At 42.5% G+C, this 26,756-nt stretch overlaps 3 protein-coding genes across 8 annotated transcripts in view; 1 reads left to right on the top strand and 2 right to left on the bottom strand.

Moving 5' to 3' along the window:
* LOC121549691 (sialic acid-binding Ig-like lectin 13) overlaps positions 1–12,469 on the bottom strand; it is a 45,324-nt gene extending 32,855 nt beyond the window's left edge. The window contains exons 1-8 of one of the 2 annotated variants that reach the window (XM_041861530.2): positions 11,962–12,469; positions 11,628–11,702; positions 10,906–11,292; positions 10,473–10,778; positions 10,070–10,336; positions 9,012–9,096; positions 8,842–8,899; positions 7,997–8,463 (exon numbers count right to left, since the gene is read on the bottom strand). In XM_041861530.2, the coding sequence (XP_041717464.2) occupies positions 8,185–8,463; positions 8,842–8,899; positions 9,012–9,096; positions 10,070–10,336; positions 10,473–10,778; positions 10,906–11,292; positions 11,628–11,676 (1,431 nt within the window). In that variant the 5' untranslated portion in view covers positions 11,677–11,702; positions 11,962–12,469 and the 3' untranslated portion in view covers positions 7,997–8,184. Of the gene's footprint in view, positions 1–7,996; positions 8,464–8,841; positions 8,900–9,011; positions 9,097–10,069; positions 10,337–10,472; positions 10,779–10,905; positions 11,293–11,627; positions 11,703–11,961 lie in introns of those variants that run through there. The other variant, XM_045213697.1, reaches the window with a different exon arrangement.
* A 1,196-nt stretch (positions 12,470–13,665) lies between these two features.
* fen1 (flap structure-specific endonuclease 1) lies at positions 13,666–20,722 on the bottom strand. Of its 2 annotated transcripts, XM_041861533.1 has the most exons (13): positions 20,617–20,722; positions 20,322–20,416; positions 20,103–20,205; positions 19,859–19,961; positions 19,543–19,606; positions 19,318–19,427; positions 16,124–16,260; positions 15,862–15,928; positions 15,578–15,709; positions 15,232–15,383; positions 14,548–14,662; positions 13,836–13,932; positions 13,666–13,799 (listed from the first exon to the last, which is right to left on the bottom strand). In XM_041861533.1, the coding sequence occupies exons 2-12, from the start codon at positions 20,401–20,403 to the stop codon at positions 13,855–13,857; spliced, it is 1,143 nt and encodes a 380-aa protein (XP_041717467.1). In that variant the 5' UTR covers positions 20,404–20,416; positions 20,617–20,722; the 3' UTR covers positions 13,666–13,799; positions 13,836–13,854. The 2 variants fall into 2 exon arrangements, with proteins under 2 accessions (XP_041717467.1, XP_041717466.1); XM_041861532.1 differs by having other exon boundaries at positions 13,666–13,932.
* A 108-nt stretch (positions 20,723–20,830) lies between these two features.
* On the top strand, positions 20,831–26,456 carry LOC121549690 (transmembrane 9 superfamily member 1). Of its 4 annotated transcripts, XM_041861528.2 has the most exons (10): positions 20,832–21,120; positions 21,245–21,287; positions 22,248–22,468; positions 22,619–22,750; positions 22,860–22,982; positions 23,118–23,476; positions 23,706–23,857; positions 24,246–24,431; positions 24,813–25,086; positions 25,429–26,456. In XM_041861528.2, exons 3-10 carry the CDS (start codon positions 22,253–22,255, stop codon positions 25,820–25,822), a joined length of 1,836 nt encoding a protein of 611 aa, XP_041717462.2. In that variant the 5' UTR covers positions 20,832–21,120; positions 21,245–21,287; positions 22,248–22,252; the 3' UTR covers positions 25,823–26,456. The 4 variants fall into 4 exon arrangements, with proteins under 4 accessions (XP_041717463.2, XP_041717461.2, XP_041717462.2 ...); XM_041861529.2 differs by lacking the exon at positions 21,245–21,287 and having other exon boundaries at positions 20,831–21,120; XM_041861527.2 differs by having other exon boundaries at positions 20,831–21,334.
* Positions 26,457–26,756: the final 300 nt, after the last annotated feature.

Raw genomic sequence — 26,756 nt, 5'->3', positions numbered from 1 at the left:
ATATATATATATTGAATGTGCCACTGCTTCTACCTTTAATAGCCAGCTTCTCTTCCTTTGACTTCCCACGGCCGTGACTATTTCTTGCTTCACAGTAGTACAGTCCTCCATCACCAACAGTCACATTGAGGGTGTAACTCTGTCCAGATGCTTCCTGTGTTGGTTTACCCCCACTGATCTGGAACCAGGTGAAGTTTGTCACAGGAGGGTTGGCTGTACTGCTGCAGGTCAGATTAACACAGCTGCCCACTAATACTGGATCAGCTGGACTGATGGAGGCTGAGGTGTCCTTAGGAGAGACTGAGGGAGAGGGGCTCATTTAGAATGTACAGTGAGGGAAAAAAGTATTTGATCCGCTGCTGGTTTTGTACGTTTGCCCACTGACAAATAAATGATCAGTCTATAATTTTAATGGTAGGTTTATTTGAACAGTGAGAGACAGAATAACAACAAAAAAATCCAGAAAAACGCATGTCAAAAATGTTATAAATTGATTTGCATTTTAATGAGGGAAATAAGTATTTGACCACTCTGCAAAACATGACTTAGTACTTGGTGGCAAAACCCTTGTTGGCAATCACGGAGGTCAGACGTTTCTTGTTGGTCAGACGTTTCAGGTTTGCACACATCTCAGGAGGGATTTTGTCCCACTCCTCTTTGTAGATCTTCTCCAAGTCATTAAGGTTTCGAGTCTGACGTTTGGCAACTCAAACCTTCAGCTCCCTCCACAGATTTTCTACGGGATTAAGGTCTGGAGACTGGCTAGGCCACTCCAGGACCTTAATGTGCTTCTTCTTGAGCCACTCCTTTGTTGCCTTGGCCGTGTGTTTTGGGTCATTGTCATGCTGGAATACCCATCCACAACCCATTTTCAATGCCCTGGCTGAGGGAAGGAGGTTCTCACCCAAGATTTGACGGTACATGGCCCCGTCCATCGTCCCTTTGATGCGGTAAATTTGTCCTGTCCCCTTAGCAGAAAAACACCCCCAAAGCATAATGTTTCCACCTCCATGTTTGACGGTGGGGATGTTGTTCTTGGGGTCATAGGCAGCATTCCTCCTCCTCCAAACACGGCGAGTTGAGTTGATGCCATAGAGCTCGATTTTGGTCTCATCTTACCACAACATTTCACCCAGTTCTCCTCTGAATCATTCAGATGTTCATTGGCAAACTTCAGACGGGCATGTATATGTGCTTTCTTGAGCAGGGGGACCTTGCGGGCGCTGCAGGATTTCAGTCCTTCATGGCGTAGTGTGTTACCAATTGTTTTCTTGGTGACTATGGTCCCAGCTGCCTTGAGATCATTGACAAGATCCAATGATATGTATTAACACTAGATGACTGACAGGGTCCGCTGTTTGGAAGCCACCGCACACCCATATTTTTACTCCTCTATTGTAAAAAAGATTTTGGAAGCTATAGAAATGCATTTTTTAATGTCTACATGTGTTTTTGACAAGTATATTCTATTGCAGACAATGCAAACGTTTGTATTATATTTTTTGACCTGCAATACTTCCTTCAGCAGAGAGACCCTACCCTTGCTCCATCTAATGATTGCATCTTGCAACTCACTGAGCTGGTATTATCCAATAACTGCTTCATCTTTGAGTCAGACTTTTTCCTTTAAATTCGGGGTGTAGTCATGGGTTCCCCCTTTGCCCAACTATGCGAACCTGTATGTGGGACAATTTGAGGAAGCACTCATTTACAAAATAGAGACACACCCCCTACTTTCTAGAACATCCTCCTATGGAAGAGATACATAGATGTCTTTGTGCTCTGGGAAGGAAGTCAGCAGGAACTAAATTAATTCTAAACTCTGCTAAACGAGAGCTCTGAATATCTCAAGTTCACCATGCAGTCTGATGAGAGAATAATAATCTACCTGGATTTATGGATCATCAAAGAGAATGATGCATTACATACAGACTTATAAACAAAGCCAACAGACTGCAATACCTTGCTACGTGCGGATAGTATGCATCCTCCTCCCCTCAAGAATGGTCTACCATATAGCCAGTTATGCAGGGTTAAACAAATCAGATTTTGACAGCAATGCTATGGAAATGACAGATAAATTCAAAATGAGAGGCTACAAGGACAAAACTCTTGATGCTGCAATGATGAAAATATCTCAAAAACCAAGAGAGGAAATGCTAAAAACTAAACCAAAGAAGAAAAACAACGCAACAGTGTTACACCAAGTGTTCAGAGAAAATGAAAGCAATCCTGAAAAAGCACTGGCATGTTCTGCAATCAGACAAAAAAATTGCACACCTCTTCAAGGAACCCCCACTGGTGGTCTGTAAGCGTGGTCGCAATATTGGGGATAGCTTGGTGAGATCTGACCTGCCCCCTGAGCCCACTCAGACACTCCTGACACCCATTCCAAATGGGAACTACAAATGTGGCTCATGCGCACAGTGCAATAGCACTACAAAAACATCCATCTTCAGAGACCCACATACAGGTCGAAAACTCTCGTTAGGGTTATCATCTCTGGCAAGACAAAGGGAGTAATCTATCTCATCACCTGTTCATGTTGGAAAGCCTTCATAGGACAAACGAAAAGACAATTAAAACAACGCATAGCTGAACACCGCAGCTCATTCACGTGTAAGAACACTTTGTTGAAGCTAACCATCCCACCTCCTCCCTCAAATGCACAGTCATTTTCTATGAACAAGTCTTATAAATGAATATATTCTTTCTACAGCTTGTCAGCGTACACCCAATATGTTCCCCCTGTTGATGATGCTTATTATGCATTATGGTTGAACCAAAAGATTACATGTAACAACATTTAATGAAATTGGAAACAATTACATATATGTGAAATTAAATTAAACAATAATGTATGTTGATGCTAATGTTATGCTAAAGTTAATGATAACAATAGCCTAATATATTCAATATGCTGTAAACTATTGTCTTTTAACAGTTTCACTCAATTCATTCTATTTAACCTCATAATTATGACGCACCCCTCACTATTGTCAATGGTTGCACTAATTGCGCTTTTTGTCTACACAACCTAGTTCAAACATTCATGACATTACCCTGAAGAAGGCACAGTAATGCTTTTAGAACTATTCAGACCCTTTACTCAGTACTTTGTTGAAGCACCTTTGGCAGCGATTACAGCATTGAGTTATCTTGGGTATGACGCTACAAGTTTGGCACATCTGTATTTGGGGAGTGTCTCCCATTCTTCTCTGCAGATCCTCTCAAGCTCTGTCATGTTGGATGGGGAGCGTTGCTGCACAGCTATTTTCAGGTCTCTCCAGAGATGTTCAATCGGGTTCAAGTCCGAGCTCTGGCTGGGCCACTAAAGGACATTCAGAGACTTGTTCCGAATCCACTCCTGCGTTGTCTTGGCTGTGTGCTTAGGGTCGTTGTTCTGTTGGAAGGTGAACCTTTGCCCCAGTCTGAGGTCCTGAGCGCTCTTGAGAAGGTTTTAATCAAGGATCTCTCTGTACTTCGCTCTGTTAATCTTTGCCTCAATCCCGACTAGTCTCCCAGTCCCTGCCCCGGAGAAGGGCCTCCCTGACCAAGGCCCTGCTCTAGGAAGAGTCTTGGTGGTTCCAAACTTCTTCCATTTAAGAATGATGGAGGCCACTGTGTTCTTGGGGACCTTGAATGCTGCAGACATTTTTCTTCCCCTTCCCCAGATCTGTGCCTCGACACAATCTCGTCTCAGAGCTCTACGGACAATTTCTTCGACCTCATAGCTTGGTTTTTGCTATGACATGCACTGTCAACTGTGGGACCTTATATAGGCAGGTGTGTGTGCCTTTCCAAATCATGTCCAATTAATTGAATTTACCACAGGTGGACTCCAATCAAGTTGTAGAAACATCTCAAGGATGATCAATGGAAACAGGATGCACCTGAGCTCAATTTCGAGTCTCATAGCAAAGGGTCTGAATTCTTACGCAAATAAGGTATTTCTGTTTTTAATTTTTAATACATTTGCTAAAATTTCTAAAAAACTGTTTCCGCTTTCTCATTATGGGGTATTGTTGTAACGTAACAAAATGTGAAAAAGTCAAAGGGTCTGAATACTTTCCGAAGGCACTGTATGTATAGTGTGAAACTCTATTTGTTTTTGTATCTTCCAGTTTATTCTCTGTTATTCAGCACCTCAGTAATTCTCTCTGGGTGTGACAGCTCATGCTTTTTATATGACCTGAACATTAAAAATAAAAAAAGAAACATGTAAAGACATTAAAGTATTTTTTTTATAGAGTACTAATTTTACCGTCCCCTCTACAACAAAATACTTAAATACATGTAATTTTGTCCTTGAAACATATGATTTAAATAGTGTAGAATTTCATTAATTCTTATGGAGGATGCTTCTTCTGGGGGTACCAATATAGCGATCGGTGGTTTCAAAGCCTCTCATTGGCCGTTACATAGCATCAGCGATCCAGGTTTTTTTTTTATTTATTTTTTATTTCACCTTTATTTAACCAGGTAGGCCAGTTGAAAACAAGTTCTCATTTACAACTGCGACCTGGCCAAGATAAAGCAAAGCAGTGCGATACACATCATTGCTACAGTTTCTCCCAATAATAATAACATTAACTTATTTCAATGTACAGGTGATTTTTCAATTGGTTGGTATGTTGTCAAGGAGTGCGATGACGTGTGTTTGCGAGCAGATGACCACTAGGTTGATCCCAGTATGGGGATAAGGACAGTGGAGGAAGCTATACTGTTAGCAGCATACTGACGTTGGTTTCACGTGTAGAATTTAATTAATTTTTATGGAGGATGCATAATATTAACATGATAATAATATTAACTTATTTCAATGTACAGGTGATTTTTCAATTGGTTAGTATGTTGTCAATTAGTGCGATGAATGCAATGGTGCAATGGACCTCTCTCTCCACCAGGAGGCTAAAGCACTGGTACACTTTTGTGTACAAAGTATTGATAGGACAACTCCCTTTGTATTTCTGTTCCTTACTGACCAGATCAGTCACTCAATACAGTCTTCGTTCACAGTCGCTGCTTTCCTTGTCTGTTCCTAAGGCTAGAACTGAGATGGGGAAACAGTATTTTTCCCATAATGCCCCTTCATCCTGGAACATGCTTCAAAAGATATTAAAGTTCAGGGAGTTAGTGTCCTTGCCTGTTTTTAAGACTCTGATCGACAACACTGTTTGTGATAGCTGCAGTTGTTTCTAATCTTCAATTGTATCTGGAACTTGTGACTCTTTGTCTTTTGTGTGTATTTCGTATTTTTCTGTAATATTTTATGCACATGCTGCTATTTCCCTGTTTTGCCATCTTGCCAGGTCGCCCTCGCAAAATAGGTTTTTAACCTCAATGGGTCTTACCTGGTTAAATAAAGGTTAAATAAAATAAAATAAAATCTCCCTCTCCCCTATCTCCCAGGCGTGAATGGGAATGTGTTTGGTATTTTAACAAATATGTAGCTCAATCTTAAACCAAAATCCATCCAACTTGCCTAGTTAAATTTGAGTTCAGTAAATGATACCCGGTTCTCACATTATCTTTCAACACGTAAAATAGACTTCGTCAGAGACAGAGTAACTGTAATTGTAGCTGACGGATTATCACACACTCCTCAATTTCTCCTGCACACACTTCCTCTTTCATTGCTTCACTTCTATCTGCCAGGAAGAGCATGGTGGGCTGGGAGCCACAGGAGGGAGCCATCGACCTGCAGGGCCTGGTCAGCAAGGTGGACATGGGCACCCTCTTCAATGGTAATGTCTAGATGGGAAACAACTTTTGTCAAATTGACGTCAAAAGATGATTACATTTTTTATTTTAGCTAACCATGAACCTTTTCCTTACCTTAATTTAATCATCCAAACTATTACGTTAATTATCCTAACCTGCTGCACAAGTTCTCCTAAATTTGCTAGGAAAAGTCCATTTTCACAAAAGCTGTATTCTTTCTATAAATAAACCCTCTTCGACCTGCCCAAGGCCTTCTGGGAGAAGGAGACCCAGGAGCTGAGGGCGTACTTTACCCAGCAGGTGGGAGCTGACCTCCCCCAACAGGAGGAGGGAGAGCTGAAGGTTCTGGAGGACAAGGTCAGGAATGAATTGAATCAGAAGGGAATGTTTGAAGAGAGAAAGCTATGACTATTGGACACTACATTATTTTGATTATTTATTTTATTTTTTTATTTTTTATTTTTTGACATTACACACTGATGCTGCAATAATGGGGATGGGGATAGGGTGGGACTGATAAAAACAATCACTGACAAGCACATTGCAATTTTGCATTGAGTATATGTGGGTATTTAACCCAAAGGTTCTAAAATGTAAGAACATACAATGAAACGAGGTGTCTGCATGCAGTTCATGCTACCACACACTGTCAGTGGCTATATGAGTAGATATTAGGTGATAGAGCAGAATCAGTGTTTAGCAGTACCTTAATGACATCGTGCAATGAAGTATAACGGCATTGGATGTTTACAAGTTATAGCCCAAAGAATCATATCTAATCATGACAAGCTTTAATATCCATATTAATTTCAAAATTTCTTGCAGAATGTTACCTCAATATCCTTTTATTTGCTCACTAGTCCCTGGGATTACTGAATGGCCATTGGCTACGAACATGTGGAGGAAATACATCTGGTTGGCTCAGGGGGAAAGATTCATTAGCATTTCTTCTCACTTTTGTATTATTTCCAATAAAAATCATTATGATCTAATGATGCAACATGTTGGACCAATAAAACTGAGACTTCATGGACATTTAATGTAAAGTTTTTATTACAGTGCAATTAATAAACAAACATCAATTTCAGCCTCAATTGTGTCTCTTGATCAACACAACATATAAAAACTGACATAACTCCCCAAAATATATACATTAAAAATATATATGTAATGGGAATATTTAAGATGAATAAAGTTCACATTCAGGTTAGAGTGATAAACATAATGTTAGCAATATTGATATAGTTTCCCTTTCTGTGTAGCTCAGTTGGTAGAGCATGGCGTTTGCAATGCCAGGGTTGTGGGTTTGATTCCCACGGGGGGCCAGTATGAAAAAATAAAAATAATGTATGCACTCACTAACTGTAAGTCGCTCTGGATAAGAGCGTCTGCTAAATGACTAAAATGTAAATGATTTCCAGTATTCTGTTTCTAACACTCGGGATGATGGTCACTAGAATCAATGCTGTATGTTATGGATTAAACTCATAACTGTTGATAGTGATTGACTCCAGACTGGAGGTCCAAGGACCGAGGACACACTGATTATTATTGTATTCTGTGAAACACTGATTCTGTAGTAGCTGACAAAGCCACTGTCTTTTCTTTTGACTTCCTACAAGCCTCTCAGGCTGGTGTTGACAGAACATTTGTGTGTCTGATTAGGAAATAAAGGGCTGGTCTCCAAGAGGCCAGTTAGACATTATCTCTGCTTCTATGCTGGAAGTTGTCTCCCTGTTGCAACTTGTATTAATCCAGATTGATTTATGATTGACTTTATCAATGATTTATCTTCTCTTTTGTTCAGAGAGTCACAAATATCATACCCCCAAGACATGCTAACCTTTCACCATTGCAATAACATGGGAGGTTAGCATTTTGGGGGGGGAGTATGATATTTTCTCACTCATCATTTTTCACAATTCATTTAGGATTATGCGTCATCGTGGTAGCATCCACATTAATGTACAGTAGAAGTGTTTAGAAACATATTGTATTCTTATTTAAAATAAAAGTGACTGCAAAATGACACAATACATTATTTACCATGAATTTCTATTGGGCACAAAATAATCTGAAACACAACCAAAACAAACAGCAAATGCATCCAACAAGTTTGTAGAGTCACAAGCTTGATGTTGTCATTGTGTGCTAATATGGGACCAAATACTACACATTTTACTACTTTAATACACATAAGTGAATTTGTCCCAATACTTTTGGTCCCCTAAAATGGGGTGACTATGTACAAAACGTGCTGTAATTTCTAAACAGTTCACCCGATATGGATGAAAATACCCTGGAATTAAAGCTGACAGTCTGCATTTTAATTTCATAGTAACTGTTTCATTTCAAATCAAAAGTTCCGGAGAACAGAGACTAAAAAGTTAAATAAATGGCACTGTCCCAGTACTGTTGGAGCTCAGTGCACACAAGACATACTGTATATACCCCAAATACTTAAAATGCACCTCTTTTATTCACTTGTGCATAATGCCCATCTATGTAGTTAAGGTGTGGTTCCTGGGGCCCTCTCCTGGTCACATTGACTTCAGCGTACTCACTCTCCTGCCCCTGGACCCTGTTCCCGTCCTGGGCTGCAGCTGGGGTCTCTTTGGGCCGTAGTTTGGAGAAGTCTATGTCACCATAGTGGATCTCTTCAGGCTGGTCTTCTGCAGGTTCCTCTGGTTTCTCTCCGGCTGGGGTCTGGTTAACACACACCGTCCCAACCGGGGAGTTCTGTGGAGAGAACACAGAGAGAGGAACAGGTGTAAAGTTCTAAGCTCAGTCATTTGTAAAACTCTAAAGTCAGCAGGTTACACAACACATACTGAGGGGATGTCAATGACAATGTCAATTAAACTGACAGAAGAAAATAATTACATTTTGACAACAAATGAGCTCCAATCTACAGAAAATACTGTCAAAGTCCAACAGCTATTCTGTTATCATTCAATGTTCTTACAGGATGTGGAACTGCTTTCAGTGTGGTCATCTCACCCTAAACATTCTCTAAAATGATGTTAACCTCATGGCTTTGGGTAGTTTCATCATTAATTCAGTACTTCCTTAGATACACTTTGTAGATGGTTTTTGAATGTTGAGCCTTATTCCCACCTGTCCCTGTGGATTGTCCGTCCTTTCAAGTCCATCGGGGAGCCTAGAGTTTCTCCTCCTGGAAGACATTTAGAAAGGTATTCTGAATCCACTGAGAGGGTTTTCATATGCAAAAGGACAAACACAACATAAATAAATAGTTTTGCATTGATGCCAGGAATAGTTTTTACCATCCAAAAAGACAGACCAGGCTGATAAGCAGAAAGACCCCCAGAGTTCCTGCTGCAACCCCAAACACCACAGGCTCTATTTGCCCTGAAAATACAGCACATATTATGGTCATTTCTCACAAAAAGATCTCTAAAGGACAGTACATGAACAAAAGTATGTGGACACCTGCTCGTCGAACATCTCATTCCAATATCATGGGCATTAATATGGAATATAGAATGTAATTGTATGCTGTAGCATTACGATTTCCCTTCACTGGAACTAAGGGTTCTAGCCAGAACCATGAAAATCAGCTCCAGACCATTATTCCTCCTCCACCAAACTTTACAGTTGGCACTATGCGTTGGGGAAGGTAGCGTTCTCCTGGCATCCGTCAAACCCAGATTCGTCCGTTGGACTGCCAGATGGTGAAGCGGGATTCATCACTCCAGAGATCCGGTTTCCTCCTCTCCAGAGTCCAATGGCGGTGAGCTTTACACCACTCCAGACGATTATTGGCATTGCGCATGGTGATCTTAGGCTTGTGTGCGGCTGCTCGGCCATGGAAACCCATTTCATGAAGCTCCCGACAAACAGTTCTAGTGCTGACGTTGCTTCCAGAGGCAGTTTGGAACTCGGTAGTGAATGTTGCAACTGAGGTCAGATGATATTTACGAACTATGTGCTTCAGCACTCGGCAGTCCCGTTCTCTGAGCTTGTGTGGCATACCACTTCGCGGCTGAGATGTTGTTGCTTCTAGAAGCTTCCACTTCACAATAACAGCACTTACAATTGACCGGGTTAGCTCAAGCAGGGCAGAAATTTGACGAACTGACTTGTTGGAAAGGTGGAATCCTACGACAGTGCCACGTTGAAAGTCCCTGAGCTCTTGAGTAAGGCCATTCTACTGCCAATGTTTGTCTATGGAGATTGCGTGGCTGTGTGCTCGATTGTATACACCTGTCAGCAACGGGTGTGGCTGAAATAGCCAAATCAACTAACTTGAAGGGGTGTCCACATACTTTCGTAGATATAGCCTATGTCTAATCTAACATTGTGCCCAACGTGCCCGTTTCACCTTTAATAGCCAGCTGCACTTCATTTGACTTCCCACGGCCGTGACCATTTCTTGCTTCACAGTAGTACAGTCCTCCATCACCAACAGTCACATTGAGGGTGTAACTCTGTCCAGATGCTACCTGTGTTGGTTTACCCCCACTGATCTGGAACCAGGTGAAGTTTGTCACAGGAGGGTTGGCTGTACTGCTGCAGGTCAGATTAACACAGCTGCCCACTAATACTGGACCAGCTGGACTGATGGAGGCTGAGGTGTTCTTAGGAGAGACTGAGGGAGAGGGGTTCATTTAGAATGTATCTGGATGTGGTATATTGAACAGTCTAATCAAAACCACTCTATGAATATCATCAGTGAAAACATGATAGAATGATCTATTCTACAGGAAACTGTGACTAAATCTTACATGAAACGTTAAGCATCATGGTATGTTCAGCTGTCTTGTTGCTTGTCCCTACTGGGTAGACTGCAGTACAAGTGATGTTCTTCTCATGATGAAGGTATGACGGAGTGAAGGTCACCATGGAGAGAACTGATTTGGTTTGGTCTGGATTCTCCTGCAGTTGGTTCTCAGGTGTGAACTGTGTTGGGAGAGTCCATATCAACTCAGGGGGGTGTTTGGGACAGGGAGCGACAGCAGAGCAGTTCAAACTGACAGGGGTCCCTTCCTTCACCTCACCTGAGACAGTAATGATGGGGCTGGGAGGCAAATCTGTAATACATTAAAAATAAAGATATTTTACACTAATAGCTCAACTGTCCATTAGTTCAACTTATCTTTGATGCAAGGAATCTAAACTGGAAAAAAATAGTTGGTAAACAGTTAAATTGTCTCTTACCCCTGACATCTATATTAACAGACTTTTCAATGTCTGTTGCACGGTATGGTTGACTTTCAATCCTGAAGAAGTATTTATCAGAGTAACTGCAGTTTACATTGAAGAAGACTATGGTGCAGTTCTTCTGGGACATGTTTCCAGTTATGTTCCCTTGATAGCTGTTGACCTTCTTACTACTGTTAAATACAACATTGTCCGGACTCTGAGCAAACTGTGGTGATTCTTTAATCCACACTCCAAAGGTAAGTATTGTGCTGTTAAATGTATAGTCCTTTTTGTCAGGAATTTCAAATGCACATGGGACTTGCACACAGGAGCCAGTCAGTACATCCAGTCTAACTGGCATTGTGGCGATCAAACCTCGTTGGCCAAAACAGGCCAAAACACCTGCAACATAAAGGACAACATCAGGGAGGTTATGTGATCTTTTCAGTACAGTCACTCTCTCCCAATTTTCTCCCTCTTCAGCAAAAAATATGAACTCATTTCAATGTACAGGTGATTCCTGATGTCATGACTCCATGCCCTAAACTGGATTATGGACATATCTGGAGCAAAGAATGTTTGAATCCAGAATATTAAACTGTACTTATCAGGAGTCAACTGTACACTTTTCTACACATTGAGACAGATGGGAATATAGCTCATACCATGAAATATCATCACTTGTGCTTATTCCTCTGTCTGATTCATAACTAGTTGTTGCTGTGTGGAAGACTCACCTGACATAAAGAGGCCAATGAGAAAAAACATGTTCTCAGGACAAGCCATGTGAGAACTCACACACTACTGATCACCTGAAACAGGACAAACACACACTTACTGGTAGAGTAGCTTAACTCACACAACACATTGGTATAGTAACTCACATGACACATACTGTATCGCATGTAAGCTTTAGTCCCAACATCACATAGGTATTTCAGTTGTGAAGCTAATACATGAACTAACAGCCGTACATTGAACATTTTGAATCTCATTACTTGTAATTAATTTCCTAAATGTAATCTGAACATTAAAATGTAAAGATAAGACAGTGAAGAAGTCGACACTTGCCTTCCAATGATGTAAACGGTCCACAGGAGAGACTATCACACACCCATTGTGTGGTCTGACAAACTAAAATGATGAAATTTATGTGACACATCTCACATCTCATCAGTGACGTACTTCGTAATAAGTGTTAGAAATTAATTTAAAAGAATACTACAGTATTTATTTAACAGGATGCTTGAATAGTCTATGTACTGGGTGTCCTCATCAGTTGTGAAAACACTGTAAAAATAAGTGTTAAGAACATTTCCATTTTCTAATGAACCTTCTAATGTTGCACAATTTGTTTCAGTCACTTGAAACATTGCAGAGGTGGCCTTAGCCATGTTTCACCAGTTTCAAATGAAATGGACCCCAGCTGCCCACTGACTGATGTTTAATGGTTAAGTGAGTGTTAGCCACTGATTCAACAGCTTTATATGGCCTATACATTTCATTACTGCCAGAAATGAAACAATTATATACAATACGTTTTTCATTGTGGGATAATAACATTAATTGCAGTTAATGTGGGGGGACATTGTATGAAAAATCATGTTCTCAGGACAAGCCATGTGAGAACTCCCACACAACTGATGAACCTGAAACAGGACAAACGCACACACTTTTAGTGTAGCAACTCACACAACACATTGCCCCTTCCTTCCTTCAGGCTGAAACCCTACACCCTAGCACTCCGTCCTCCCACCCCTACGGGAGGACAGTTCCCGCTCAGCTCAGTCCAAGCTCTTCTCTGTCCTGACACGCCAATGGTGGAACCAGCTTCCCCCTGAAGGGAGGACAGCAGAGTCCCTGCCCATCTTCCGAAAACCTACCTTTTCAGAAGGTAGAGTCCCCCACCCCCTTATAGCACTGACTTTGCTGATAGCTGCTTTAAGGAACAATATACTTACCGTACTATGAATGTGATATGTGGTTGTCCGACCCATCTTAAGATGAATGCACTATCTGTAAGTCCCTCTGGATAAGAGTGCCTGCTAAATAACTACAATGTCAAATGTATTACACTGAACCTTAAATCCCAACATCACATACTGTATGTCTTTCAGTTGTGAAGTTAATACATGAACCAAGAGCAGCACTTTGAACATTTTAAATCATTACTAGTAATAACATTTCATTTAGTCTGAACATTAAAATGAAAAGATAAGATAGATAAGAAGTCGACACTTGCCTTCCAATCTTGAAAACCCATCATTTACATTTACGTCATGACTTCCAGTTAGTGAATACATATTTTTTTTAATACTGGCCCCCCGATCACAGGAAAGGAGATCCTATCTCACACCTGTAGCGGGTTCTGACAAACTGAAGAGTTGCAATTCAAATGGGACAAGTGTCACGATAGTGATGACTTCATATTCCTAATAAGTGCACAAAATGGTTTGCTTAAATTATTTTCATTTTCAAAAGCAAGTAGTGTATTTTCTAATTATATGCATAATATATAAACTACAGTATTTATTTAACAGGATGCTTTAAATGTCTATGCAAGTATGCAAATGAATGTGCTATAAAAACATTTCCCCTTTCTAAAGACTCTACTCTTGCACATTTTGTTTCAGTCATATCTATAATGCAACAACAATAAATGCAACAAACAAAGGTGTCAGCAATAGAAGCATCTCCCTCTCTCCTAGCTCTCAGACTTGAATGGGAATGCATGTACGATTTAATTTGTTTTTGTTTTTAAATCACAAGCCAAAATCCATTATTTATTTTATTCAACAACAAAAAAATAACATTAATAAAACTTGACTAGTTCAATTCGAGCTCAACATGAAAAAAAACAGACATGGTCAGATGCACTATAATTGTAGTAACTAATCGTAGCTAAGTGATTCATACACTCCTGCACTAACTTCTGCTTTTCTTGCTTCACTTCCTGTTTGAAGTCTATTTACCCTTCTTAAATTTGCCTGGGGTTGCACCGGTCTTCTGTTTCTTCTTAGCAGATCCCTTTATCTCAGGTTCCTAAATAAGGAGGAAGTAGAGAGGATTATTTTAACATGTATACAGTATGGTCAAGAGACTTCATGTTTGTTTGTTTTTCTCTAAAGACAATCTGTAATAAACCGAACTGTCAACTGTTTCGAATGTACAGGCGTTGTAGAAAAAAAAAATCAGCTCGTAGTCGAGAAAACTGTTAATAATTCCCCAGGGCTTATTCAATAGCGACCTGCGCAGGGGAGACCTTTTCTGGACGCAGCCAGCATTGGACTCTCTTAGACATAAATACATTTTAACTTATATAGTCAAGGAACATCTGGTTCAGATCAGCACTCTCCTCTCTACTGAGTTTTCTTGGCAAGCTTATCTATTATATAAGACATACTGTACATATTGGCACCCAAGTGATTCTCCCCCCCCCCCCTCTTCAATGTATAACACGTGGGATTGCCACGTTCCATACCCCCCTTCATCTTAGATGATAGACAACTGTACTGTGTGCTTTAAAGCTAACACAATTGTCATTAAGCTTAATTTGTCCTTCCTACAGGTTTATAGCGCCACACACACACTTCTCTCTCTCTCTGAAGCCCATATGTGTACCATGCTGTCAAGTATGTGATGTAGTGTCCTAAGCACCTTGCGCTTTGATGACAGAGACCCGGTGATGGTGAAGAAGGAGTCCAGTCGTCCCTGTGTGCTGCCCTGTCGGCTCTTCATAATCTTCTTACAGCCGTTCTTGATGCGGTCCTCACTGAAAACACATCACACACACATCTCACAGGATGTCAAACTTCATCACTCATACCAACCATGACATAACATCATGTGGTGTGAGATTGGGGTGGCAGATAGCCTAGCGGTTAAGGGCGTTGGGCCAGTAACCGAAAGGTTGCTGCTTCGAATCACTGGGCCAACTAGGTTAACAATCTGCAGTAGTACTTGAGCAAGGCACTTAACCCTAATTGCTCCTGTAAGGTCGCTCGGGATAATAGCATCGGCTACAATGTAAATGTTAACATTTCAACAGTGAAAAAGCAGTGCTAGTCTCTGATTTAGAAAACAGAAGTGTGACTGAAGTATCAATTCCACGATTTACACCATTTGGGGCAAATCCCAACTTCCACTTAAGTCAAATTTCCCCTTAGTCATGCATTGACCTCAATGGGAGAAATTAAGATTCGCCCCTGCCATTCTAAACTCACATAAATCATTGAGTTAAGAGTATTAAAGCTCTGTTTGACACAGGTGTTACTCTTATGCCATGTAAAAATGGGGCCAATGAGGTTAATTGTTCATACTATCAATCATCGAATCAGTCACCTGAACTGTTTCTCTGCACACATGAACTGGATGAGGGCGTCCTCGTCAGGCTCGCTCCATTTGAGGTCTACGGTGGAGCAGTCCACCACGTCAGGCTGCAGGAACAGACCTCTGGCCTCCTTATACAGCCAGTCCTCTGGGGCAGGGTGCTTCTGCAAGGGGCCAAGGAGACAGACACTCAGATTGACTTCTGGGACTGGGAGAACTGCTGCGTCATTGTTTTGAAATTAAACTAAGGACTGTTAGTAATGTGGGAGTGTCGTGAATGTGTGCGCTGAAGAGGAGCAAGTCATAACAACAGAGAATGTATCACTGAACACTATTTAGCTACAGCAGGTGAACTCACAGACGGGTCGATGTTCTCCAGAATCTCCTCGATGGAGCCGTGTTGTCTGATCAAGTCGATGGCTCTCTTGGGCCCGATTCCCTTGATGGTACCACAGTAGTCACAGCCCAGCAGTATGCACAGGTCAATGAACTGAGACAGAGGCAATACAGAGGGGAGAGTGACTGGGATAGAAGACACTTACAATCAAAAGGTCATGCTCGGATGTCACATCATCACATTAAAATGACAAAACACTGACAGTTCTTGACAACAGAAGACAGGGGGGGTATGTTTGGAGATACCTGCTCATGGGTCAGATTAATGTCCTGCAGAAGGCGAGTGAACTGGAACTCCTGGATAGGAAGCTTTCTAGGATAGAGAAACAGAAATGTTTTAAGAAACCTCAAAAAACGAATATCCAGCACACGCCGAATCCAATAACATACACCGCTTCTTCTACTGTTAAAATAGAGTCACAAACTGTATGGCTGTGATGCTGCACATACTGTATAATGGGAGGAAAGATGGGTAATGATTAAGGTAGTATAGAAACTGCAGTAGTACTTTGCTTCGCTGGCGGTGAGGTGCCTTAGTAGGACGCCTGTTCCAAAAGTCAGACCGTCCATATCCTCTGTTGCTGTGGCAAACACCTTCCCAGCCTTAACGAGAGCAGCGCAGCTCGCCTCTGCCTCACATGGAGCCTAGTGGGTGAGATGGAAGATAGACCCCAGATAAGATACATTCAAAACAGAACGAATGGACTCGGGCTGTCCGTGAAAAAATAAATAAAAAAATTGGTCGACCGAAAGGCTGTTCTTTCGACCAATTGATTGTTGGAAATGTTTAAACGTGTATTTTTCCATATATAGACACACCCTATGTGTTTTAATAAATTCAACTATATGCATTGAGCTTGTCTGATGCTTTAAGATTACGGTTTGATGAAATAAGACAAATGCCTCAAGAGGGCGCCAGAAATCTAGATAACCAGAAGGAAAAAAAACCTGACCGAACTATTCTCCTCCCGCTCCTGCTGGCTTTCACAGATTCTGCCATTACTCTCCTGAAGTTCCTGGTAATAGGCTACACAAGGAGTCTGCAACCATTCTCATGTGGAATGCCAATTTATCTTACCATTTCTACCGATCTGCGTGCCAGTTATGGTTTTCATATGCACATTTTCGTGGAACAGTTTCATTTAATTTATAATAATGTCTTAATATCTCTAAATCATTGTCATGTGGTTAATCAATTCTATCTAAATGAAAGTGATACAAACCTAAAAAGTAACTTCTATTGTCATTGCCAATTATGTAAAAATAGCCTACATAAAGCCAAACAAATAGAAACTGCAGCCTGCAGGTAGAAAATATCCTGATAAAAATAAATATACTATAAATCACATTGGCTACGCATGGCCTGTCTGCAACGAACTTGAAACATTGTATCAATTAAGTTGGGTCCGACAAAGCTTGCACAAGCGAACTTGCAACATTGTATGAAATATTCTGGGCCCTCAAGAGTTTCCTGTGCCAGTGAGCTCGGGACAGACACAGCTGTAGGCTAGTTGCACAAGGGATAAGAAGCAGTGCTTGGACTTGGACAGGAGCTCACCGAAGCTGAGTACCGACACCTCAAATGTTCTACTGATTGAGCCCCTGTTCCTCTTATAGAATACTAGCTAAAAAGTATTGTGGAGCTCCTGCACCTACATAAGCAGTACCAGCACCCAAAATGAGTACAGGAACCTATTTCAGTCCAAGTCAAGCACTGATAAGAAGTAATCAGGTAGGCCTATTTTATGACATTTCCACTGGATCAGAGCATGACATTTTTCTCTTTCACGCCGAGTGGTTATCCTAAGGGAGAGCTGGAAAGATTTTTCAACTACATTTTACATTTTTTTGTCATTTAGCAGACGCTCTTATCCAGAGCGACTTACAGGAGTAATTAGGGTTAAGTGCTTTGCTCAAGGGCACATTGACAGATTTTTCACCTAGTCGGCTCGGGGATTAGAACCAGCGACCTTTCGGTTACTGGCACTCCGCTCTTAACCACTACGCTACCTGCCGCCTACATTGAGGAACTATGGTCATTCTCAATGGATGTAAAAACAGACTTTGTTCACTTGCGGTTTGAGTTGAAGAAAACATTACTTTGAGAAGCTCCACAGCTCATTAGTTGTGTTGTGTTAAGCCAAACAGAAATACTATCAGATCCCCAAATGGGCACATTTACGCCTACTTTTGCACACAGAACAGGTAGCATATAGGCCTACTTCACAGAACAGGTAGCATATAGGCCTACTTCACAGAACAGGTAGCATATAGGCCTACTTCACAGAACAGGTAGCATATAGGCCTACTTCACAGAACAGGTAGCATATAGGCCTACTTCACAGAACAGGTAGCATATAGGCCTACTTCACAGAACAGGTAGCATATAGGCCTACTTCACAGAACAGGTAGCATATAGGCCTACTTCACAGAACAGGTAGCATATAGGCCTACTTCACAGAACAGGTAGCATATAGGCCTACTTCACAGAACAGGTAGCATATAGGCCTACTTCACAGAACAGGTAGCATATAGGCCTACTTCACAGAACAGGTAGCATATAGGCCTACTTCACAGAACAGGTAGCATATAGGCCTACTTCACAGAACAGGTAGCATATAGGCCTACTTCACAGAACAGGTAGCATATAGGCCTACTTCACAGAACAGGTAGCATATAGGCCTACTTCTAAGCATAATCGGGTGCGCGTCCTTACACAACGTTGACAGCACTCCAAACAAAAGACAATGACTAAATTGAATTGACAAAACTCTTAAATGGAATTAAATAAACCTAAAATTGTTTCTCACAAGTGTAGCATAGGTTGTGCGCTCTTCAAACAATGTGTCCACTCCGACAACGAGAACGGTAAATGGAATAATAATATATTGAATGTATTTACAGAAATTACCGTAGCCAAACAAACATTGCAGATTAGAAATTATAGGAATTAACGGTAAATGTATTACTGGTGATATATGTAACGGGGAATTGATATACACTAACAATCAAACGCCAACAATTCACAAAATGAAGTTATGAAACAATTAATGTGCACAAATTGGCGGGAGAGAAGTGCATTCTGGAGAGAGAAGAGCATTCTGGAGAGAGAAGTGCATTGTGTATGTGGGTGCTGCATGGTCAATCTGACATCTGCATTGGCCATGCAGCCTTTACGGTGATAGGGCCTCTGCAAAAGTCAGGGCATTCAGTGCAGAGCAGTTGTGAAGGAAGTGAGTTTGTGTTTATACAGGATGTACCGCCCTCACCTACCATCAACCAATGACGTCAATGCGGAGCTATACAGTGCCCTCTACATTGTTACAACATTTGGGAGGCGCATGGCGATGCAGTACAGAGCTCGAGTTGACCTCTGCATGCCTCTGGAGGCTCCGCAATCGCATCACACCCTCCATATGGAGCCACCGACCACATTTTCAGCTCAAGCATAAATTGGCTTTTAGTCTAGGCCTCGCGACGGATTAGTTCACTGAGATTGGCGCAAATACAAATATATATTATTTGCTACTGCTCGACAAAAAAATTAATCTGTCGACCAACAGCCTATCGGCCAAACGATCGACCAGTCGACTAATTGGTGTCAGCCCTAGAATGGACATAGGTGTAACCAACTACATTCACATGAGATTTAACTGTTTATGCTTGGCTAAGGAAAGGAACTGAACAGAGATCTGGACAAACCTCGATGTATGGCACCCCCATCAGGGTGAGCAGCTTCTTGCACTCGTCATTGTGCTGCCGGGTGACTTTCACCAGACGTTTACTGAACTTATCAATGTTCTCCTGCTCCCCTAGTGGTGAATAGGAAAATAGGTAGTCATTACACACAACGCCATGGTGTAATTTCTGTATGCTTGCTAACATTATGTAAATCAATGTTTGTTTGGTGTGGGTGATTTGCTCTACCTGCTTCTTGGGCCTGGGCCAGCAGTTTCTCAGCCTCTGCTCTCCTCTCACCTCTCTTCTCCAGCTAGAACCACACACACAGACAGAGACAGACAGTGATTGACACATTGTTAAACATTTGAGTAAATACATGTTGACTAACCTTTTATCATACAGTCATTGATACAGAGTAAGTTAAAATGAAGTTTATTCTACATTCTGAATTGTAAAGGGACTGTTTGAAAAAATGTGTATCTAAAAGTTAGAGACAAGAGTGGAGGCTTGTCCAGTCCACACTCGGATTCATAGGGGCTAATGTGACCCCAGCCTGTCTCACCTCTCCTGACTTCAGCTGTGGGGGCTTGCCATCAAACACATAGACAGGCTTGATCCCGTGCTCAAGCATGCGGATGGTCCGGTAGAACATGCCCATGAGATGGCTGAGGATGCAAGAGAATTCACATGACAAAACTGACTGAAAATACCATATTAGAATGGGGTTAGACTTTGTTAACGTTATATATCGCACACATGCACGAGTAGATCAGTAGGCATGCGGGAACATGTAGCTAACTACCTACCTTGTGGTCTCTCCATCCTCGTTTTGCAGCACATTTCCATCCTGTCTGACGGCGACAAGGAATTGATACATACACATGGAGGCGTCTATTGCAATCTTCCGCCCTAAAGTAGTCAAGAGAACATGACAACATTGCAATGGCACGATACACTCCAAACAACCACTGCTTGACGAGAAAGCTTGGTTGCCAACAAAAATAACAGTAATTTTAGGTGGTTACCAAAGTAGTTCTTGATGTCTTGTTCTTTTATGGCAGATGGTGCCTGGTCTGCAATCAACTTTGCAAGCCCGTGAATTCCCATGGTGGAATGTTCTCTGCATAACAATGAATGCGAGAGGTAGCAGAGTGAGAGCAAGTTAGCAGCTAGCTAGCTATGCATTGTGTACAGGGAAGACTGATTGTGTCCTCCTCGCGCTCTAGTATGATATTTTACTTGGTGTTGCATGATAACATTTTAATGTTGATATTTTATGCTAAATTGACGTTCATAAAATACATATTTATCACGACTCACCGACTGTTCTACTCGTAACACTTTCCCGGAGTCCGCTGTTTCGGGCGCGAAGAAAATGCGTCAATTTCGCGCGAAATCCAAATCCAGGCATTACAAATCGAGTGTTCGAATAAAGCGGCATGAACTATCATTCATCGATTGACCGATAACTGATTAAAATGCCTGTGTCTTTGGCAGAAAGTAAATAATCATATTTGATTGGTTAGTGAGATTAAGGGAAATCCGGTCGAGAGAAACATCAGTAATTCAGGAAACACATTACCGTTCTTATTATAGCTCAGTGCACAGGACACATCACAGCAGTGACTATGCACACACGAAATAATTATGTTTATTATATATTATTTAAATGGTAAAATATTAGGGGTTACTGAATAATCATTTGAAGATAGATTAAAGAGGTGGCAAAGACAGGTTTAGAAACTCTGTAGTGGAGGTGTGTTTTTTGCTTCTTCATCCCGCCCACTCCGGAAAAGTCAGCCGTCGTTATTTGAATTTTTTAAGGTGACGTGGTGGTCCCATTCGATTCATGTGTCTTGAAAAGTACGATACATATCTGGATTTCTAGATAACCGAAGTAGCACAATTGAACCTAAATGAAATATTAAAAATGTTTATCAATATTTAGATTAATCCCAGCAGGACATTGCTGAGGAGGAGAGAGGACGCGAGTAAGTATTATTGGGCCTGGAATCTGAGGAATCCAGCGGACAGAGAGGTTTGATACCATAGAAATAAGTCTGTTCTAGAGCTAGTAGATGCACGGTACGATAGCTAGTTCTTCGATGTAGCTAGAGATCTTTAGATGAAAGCAAGTACTATGCATGTTTATGAAACTGTAATAACGTAGTTAGTAGAATCAACACTGACTACAGACTCTTTGCTTAGAGTTCACTCCTGCAATGCACTGTCGATGTGTTGTTGTTGTTTCACGGTAGCTATGGACAGTTGCTATATGGGTGATGGCTGTTGAATTGGCTAAATACATGTACACTGAGCATACCAAACATGAGGAACACCTTCCTAATATTGAGTTGCCCTCAGAACAGCCTCAATTCGACGGGGCATGGACTCTACAAGGTGTCGAAAGCGTTCCACAGGGATGCTGGCCATATTGACCCCACAGTTGTGTCAAGTTGGCTGGATGTCCTTTGGGTGGTGGACCATTTTTGGTACACACAGGAAACTGTTGAGCGTGGAAAAACCCAGCAGTGTTGCAGTTCTTGACACAAACTGGTGCGCCTGGCACCTACTACCATACCCAGTTCAAAGGCATTTAAATATTTTGTCTTGCCCATTCTGAATGGCACACATACACAATCCATGTCTCAAGGCTTAAAAATCCTTCTTTAACCTGTCTCCTCCCCTTCATCTACACTGATTGAAGCGGATTTAACAAGTGACATCAATAAGGGATCATAGTTTTCACCTGGTCCGTCTATGTCATGGAAAGAGCAGGTGTTCTTAATCTTTTGTATACTCAGTGTATATGAACCTATGGTGAAATGCTAATGTTTTGCAATAGTTTGCTATAATCACTGAATATACGTCTAGGCTTTTTGACACTTGACCTGTTCAACTCTTGCGGTACTGTATTCTTAATAAATTGAAACTCTATTTATTTTCAACAGGGCTCATGATGGCTGAAATGGAACATCCTACCCAGCAAGGAGTCTGCAGGATGATAGGCTATTGCATCTTGGTCCTGTGTCTCCTACCACAGATGACATGGGCTACAGTGAGCTACAAGCAGGGGGATCCCGTAACCCTATACGTCAATAAAGTTGGTCCTTACCATAACCCCCAGGAAACATATCATTACTACATGTTGCCTGTTTGCAGGCCAAAAGAGGTCAGTGAATACATATGCATATGCAAATATATGACTAATGATTTTATGCTTGTACGGCTCTTCAGTGAAATTAAATGTATGTTTGCAGTACTGTATATAATATCTCTATTAGGACTTGGCATACAATGTCTGAGAACCTTTTTTCCCCAGGTGCACCACAAGTCCCTTAGTCTGGGAGAAGTGCTTGATGGAGATCGGATGGCAGAGTCCCTGTATGAAATCAAATTCAGGGAGAATACAGAAAAAAAGTCGCTCTGCCAGCTAAGATTAACAGAAAAAGAGGTATTTGCATTCGGACAAAATACACACAACTTCACAGTACATTGCATAAATGAAAGGTGTACCTGAGTCTAATTGGTGACGTTTTTCCTTTATGGCTCCTTTCTTGTAGGTGGACCAGCTCCGAGACGCCATAGAGGAGCTGTATTACTTTGAGTTTGTTCTGGATGACATTCCCACCTGGGGCTTTGTGGGGTACATGGAGGAGAGTGGCTTCCTGCCTCATAGTCATAAGGTGGATCAGTCGTTCGTCCTTTAGTTCTCTCTCCCTTTACATCCCAGTACAGACCCATGGCTTAGCCCAGATACATGTCTATCTGCTCTCACTGTGTGTCTGTGTGTCTGTCTGTGTGTGTGTTTGTGTACACAGGTGGGGCTGTGGACACACCTGGACTTCAACATCGAGTACAACGGCGACTCAGTGATCTTCGCCAACGTCTCAGTGAAGGACTCCAAGCCAGTGCCCCTGGAGGAAGGTGGCGGTGGTGCCGGACACGGGGCGGTGGGGACAGGTGGCGGGCTGGCACTGTCCTTCACCTACAGCGTGCACTGGTTCGAGAGCCCTCTGACCCACGCCCGGCGGGCAGAGAGGCTGAGGGACTACTCGTTCTTCCCCAAGACCCTGGAGATCCACTGGCTATCTATCATCAACTCTCTGGTGCTGGTGGTGCTACTGCTGGGCTTCGTCATCATCATCCTCATGAGGGTCCTCAAGAACGACTTCGCCAGGTGACCAATTAGGGGACGGACTGGGGATGATTAGACATTGTAATGATACTCTGTTTCACCGGAGAGGTCATATTGGTATTGAATGCAACAGTTTGGGCATGTAAGAGTAGGTCTATTTGTGGCTATGAATCATGTTTAAATGGGATTATGTCTGGAAATGGTAGCTAAATTGTGTGGGAATTACTTTTCCATTGCTCAAGCTCTTTCTTGCTTCCTGTTGTTCCTGTAGGTACAATGTTGAGGAGGGCAGTTGTGACGATCTGGACCAAGGGGATAATGGCTGGAAGATCATCCACACGGACGTCTTCCGGTTCCCCCCTTATAAAAGCCTGCTGTGTGCCGTGTTGGGAGTGGGGGCTCAGTTTCTAACCCTGGCCACAGGTAACCATCAACACACCGGTTTAACACTCAGAATCATACAATTACTGCCTCTCAGAATACAGAATCGTAATCCAGGAAAATCTAAGAGCAGATCAGGTTGAATTTGACCGTTTGTTTATGGTTGTGTGACGTTTGACACCTAGTTCTAGCGTTCAGCAAATGCGATCGCATTCCTTTCCCCTTGTTACTTCCCATTGCACGGGGATTGAATGTCTGTGTGACATAAGAACTGGAAATCTGATAAGCGCACACACACAGAACATGGGTGTGAATGTACACGGATATGCCAGTGACAAAGTAGTCAGTAGAAATTGAGAGGTATTGTTATCACGACAGACTCCTTCCCCCAAGCTCTCCCATTTGACCCCTGTGTGTCTTGTTGCTGTAGGGATCATCGTCATGGCGCTGCTGGGAATGTTTAACGTGCATCGCCATGGTGCCATCAACTCGGCTGCCATCATGCTGTACGCGTTGACGAGCTGCGTGTCAGGATACTGCTCCTGTAGCTTCTACACACAGATACATGGCCAGCGCTGGGTCTGGAATATCCTCCTCACCTCCTCACTCTTCTCAGGTGACTGGACAGATTTGGTCTTATGAATCATGCCATGCATATCGTAAATGTTATGTTATATTCCATATATATTTTTGTTAAGTCTGGTAGAGTTTCAATTACGATAAAACTTTTACACAGTATGTGTCTATTTACTTTTCAGCAGGATGTGTGTACAGTGCCTTGAACTGTTCAGTCTCAATTAACCTAAAGCTTCTCTGTCTCTTCTCTCTGTCTCTGCTTGCACCTGACTCTCTGCCCTCTCTTTCCCTCCCTCCCTCCTTTTCTCTCCCTTCTTCCCTCTCTCCACCCATCTCTCCTTGCTACCCACCCTCTTTTCCTCCTTCCTTCATTCCCTCCCTCCCTCCCTCCCTGCCACCTAACCCTCCATCCCTCCTCCAGCTCCCCTGTTCCTGACTTGGAGTGTGGTGAACTCAGTCCACTGGTGGAGCGGCTCCACTCAGGCCTTGCCTGCCTCCACAGTGTTGCTGCTGCTGGGGGCCTGGGTCCTGGTGGGTTTCCCTCTCACCGTCATCGGGGGCATCGTGGGCAAGAACCAAGCAGGCAACTTCCAGGCGCCCTGTCGCACACGCAACATTGCCCGCCAGATCCCCACGCAGCCCTGGTACAAGCACATGGCCGTGCACATGGCCATAGGGGGCTTCCTGCCTTTCAGGTGTGTGTGTGTGTGAATGCGTGTTTGTTCCTAGTGAAATTAAGATCAATATAACACAGAGTTCCATTGCTGAATCGTGAGTCAGCGTTTTCCCCCGTCTCAGTTATACGACTGTCGCTCTGAGCTTGTCTAATCTCCCTTCGGTGGCAATGACTCATTATGTATCAAACTAATCGATCACATTTTATTTGTGGTCTGGCTTTTTAGTAGCTCAGTTATTTGTCACAGAACACTGAACACCGACAATCCATCTATTGTGTATAGCCTTGTCTTGTTGCTAAACATTTCTCTCCCTTTCTCTATGACATAAAGAGTGTATTTCCTGCCTAATCTCTCCCTCAGTGCTATCTCAGTGGAGCTGTACTACATCTTTGCCACCGTGTGGGGCCGTGAGCACTACACCCTGTACGGCATCCTCCTCTGCGTGTTCGCCATCCTCCTCTCAGTAGGCGCCTGCATCTCGCTGGCGCTCACCTACTTCCTGCTGTCGGGCGAAGACTACCGCTGGTGGTGGCGCAGCGTGCTGTGCACGGGTTCCACGGGCCTCTTCATCTTCGTTTACTCCGCGTTTTACTACTGCAACCGTTCTAGTATGAGCGGCCTGGTGCAGAGCGCAGAGTTCTTTGGTTACTCTCTCCTCACAGCGATGGTCTTCTCTCTCATGCTGGGAACGGTCTCCTTCTGGACCTCGCTGGTCTTCATTCGTTACATCTACCGCAGCCTCAAGATGGACTAAGGGAAGGGAATGTACACATAACGGCCCAGTTTGAATGTCTGTTTAAGGTTGGGTTCCCCTGCTCAGACATTGCATGCCACATCATTGACTGTGCTGTCGGGCACCAGATAACACGGAGGTGGTTAGCAGATACGTTAAATACCTACCCAGGCGCTGTAAGATCTGGCGTGCGTCAGCCAAATGTGTGTCCTGTCATTTTGTTATTAAGGTAGTCTGATTGGTGGAAACAAAGTGAAAGTGTTTGCTCAGCCAATCACATACAGGCCAGTGATTGCCTCAAGTGGGGATGGATGCATTTGGAAATGACTGTGATGGGGCTGTGTACACACCTCCTGTGGGGGGGAAACAGGATCCAGGGGCCTTCTAGAAATATGGATGAAATACAGAATGCCATGAAGGCTGAAACGGGCTTTATCTTAAGGGATCTATAAGGGGATGGACGTATCCCGTGAGTATGTGAAAGTGTGAATGTGCCAGTGTGATGATGCAGCCTTGCAGTTTGGCAGAAGGATCAGTTCTAGAATAATGGCATGCCAGTGATGGCGCAATATTGTGTACTATATAGTTGCCATCGACTGAGTTTGGTTCCAATGTAAATGCAATCTTTTCAATAAAGACATCTATTACAACTTTCCACTATAAAAATACTTACAATGAGCTAGCTATAGCGAGTAAGACGCAGCTGCAGTAAAGTTAGTCTCCATTTACTTGGGACAGCTTTGGGATTAATACAAAAGCAGCAAAGAATGAAAATGGCTGCTGAAATCCTATCCAATCAAAGTTACTGTTTACCTGTACGTCCCACTCTGAACATGGCTGCCCTCTTAATACCGCACACGTTGTAGAGGCCCAACCTCAAACCAAGTATGGAGTTAGTGTTTGCTGGGATAAGACATGCTTTATTTGTACACCCAGTCCAAAAACCCTGGTCAAA

The sequence above is a fragment of the Coregonus clupeaformis genome, unplaced genomic scaffold (genome assembly GCF_020615455.1).
Source record: "Coregonus clupeaformis isolate EN_2021a unplaced genomic scaffold, ASM2061545v1 scaf0140, whole genome shotgun sequence".
NCBI classification, from domain to species: domain Eukaryota; kingdom Metazoa; phylum Chordata; class Actinopteri; order Salmoniformes; family Salmonidae; genus Coregonus; species Coregonus clupeaformis.
This window is presented reverse-complemented; position numbering and strand designations above follow the sequence as displayed.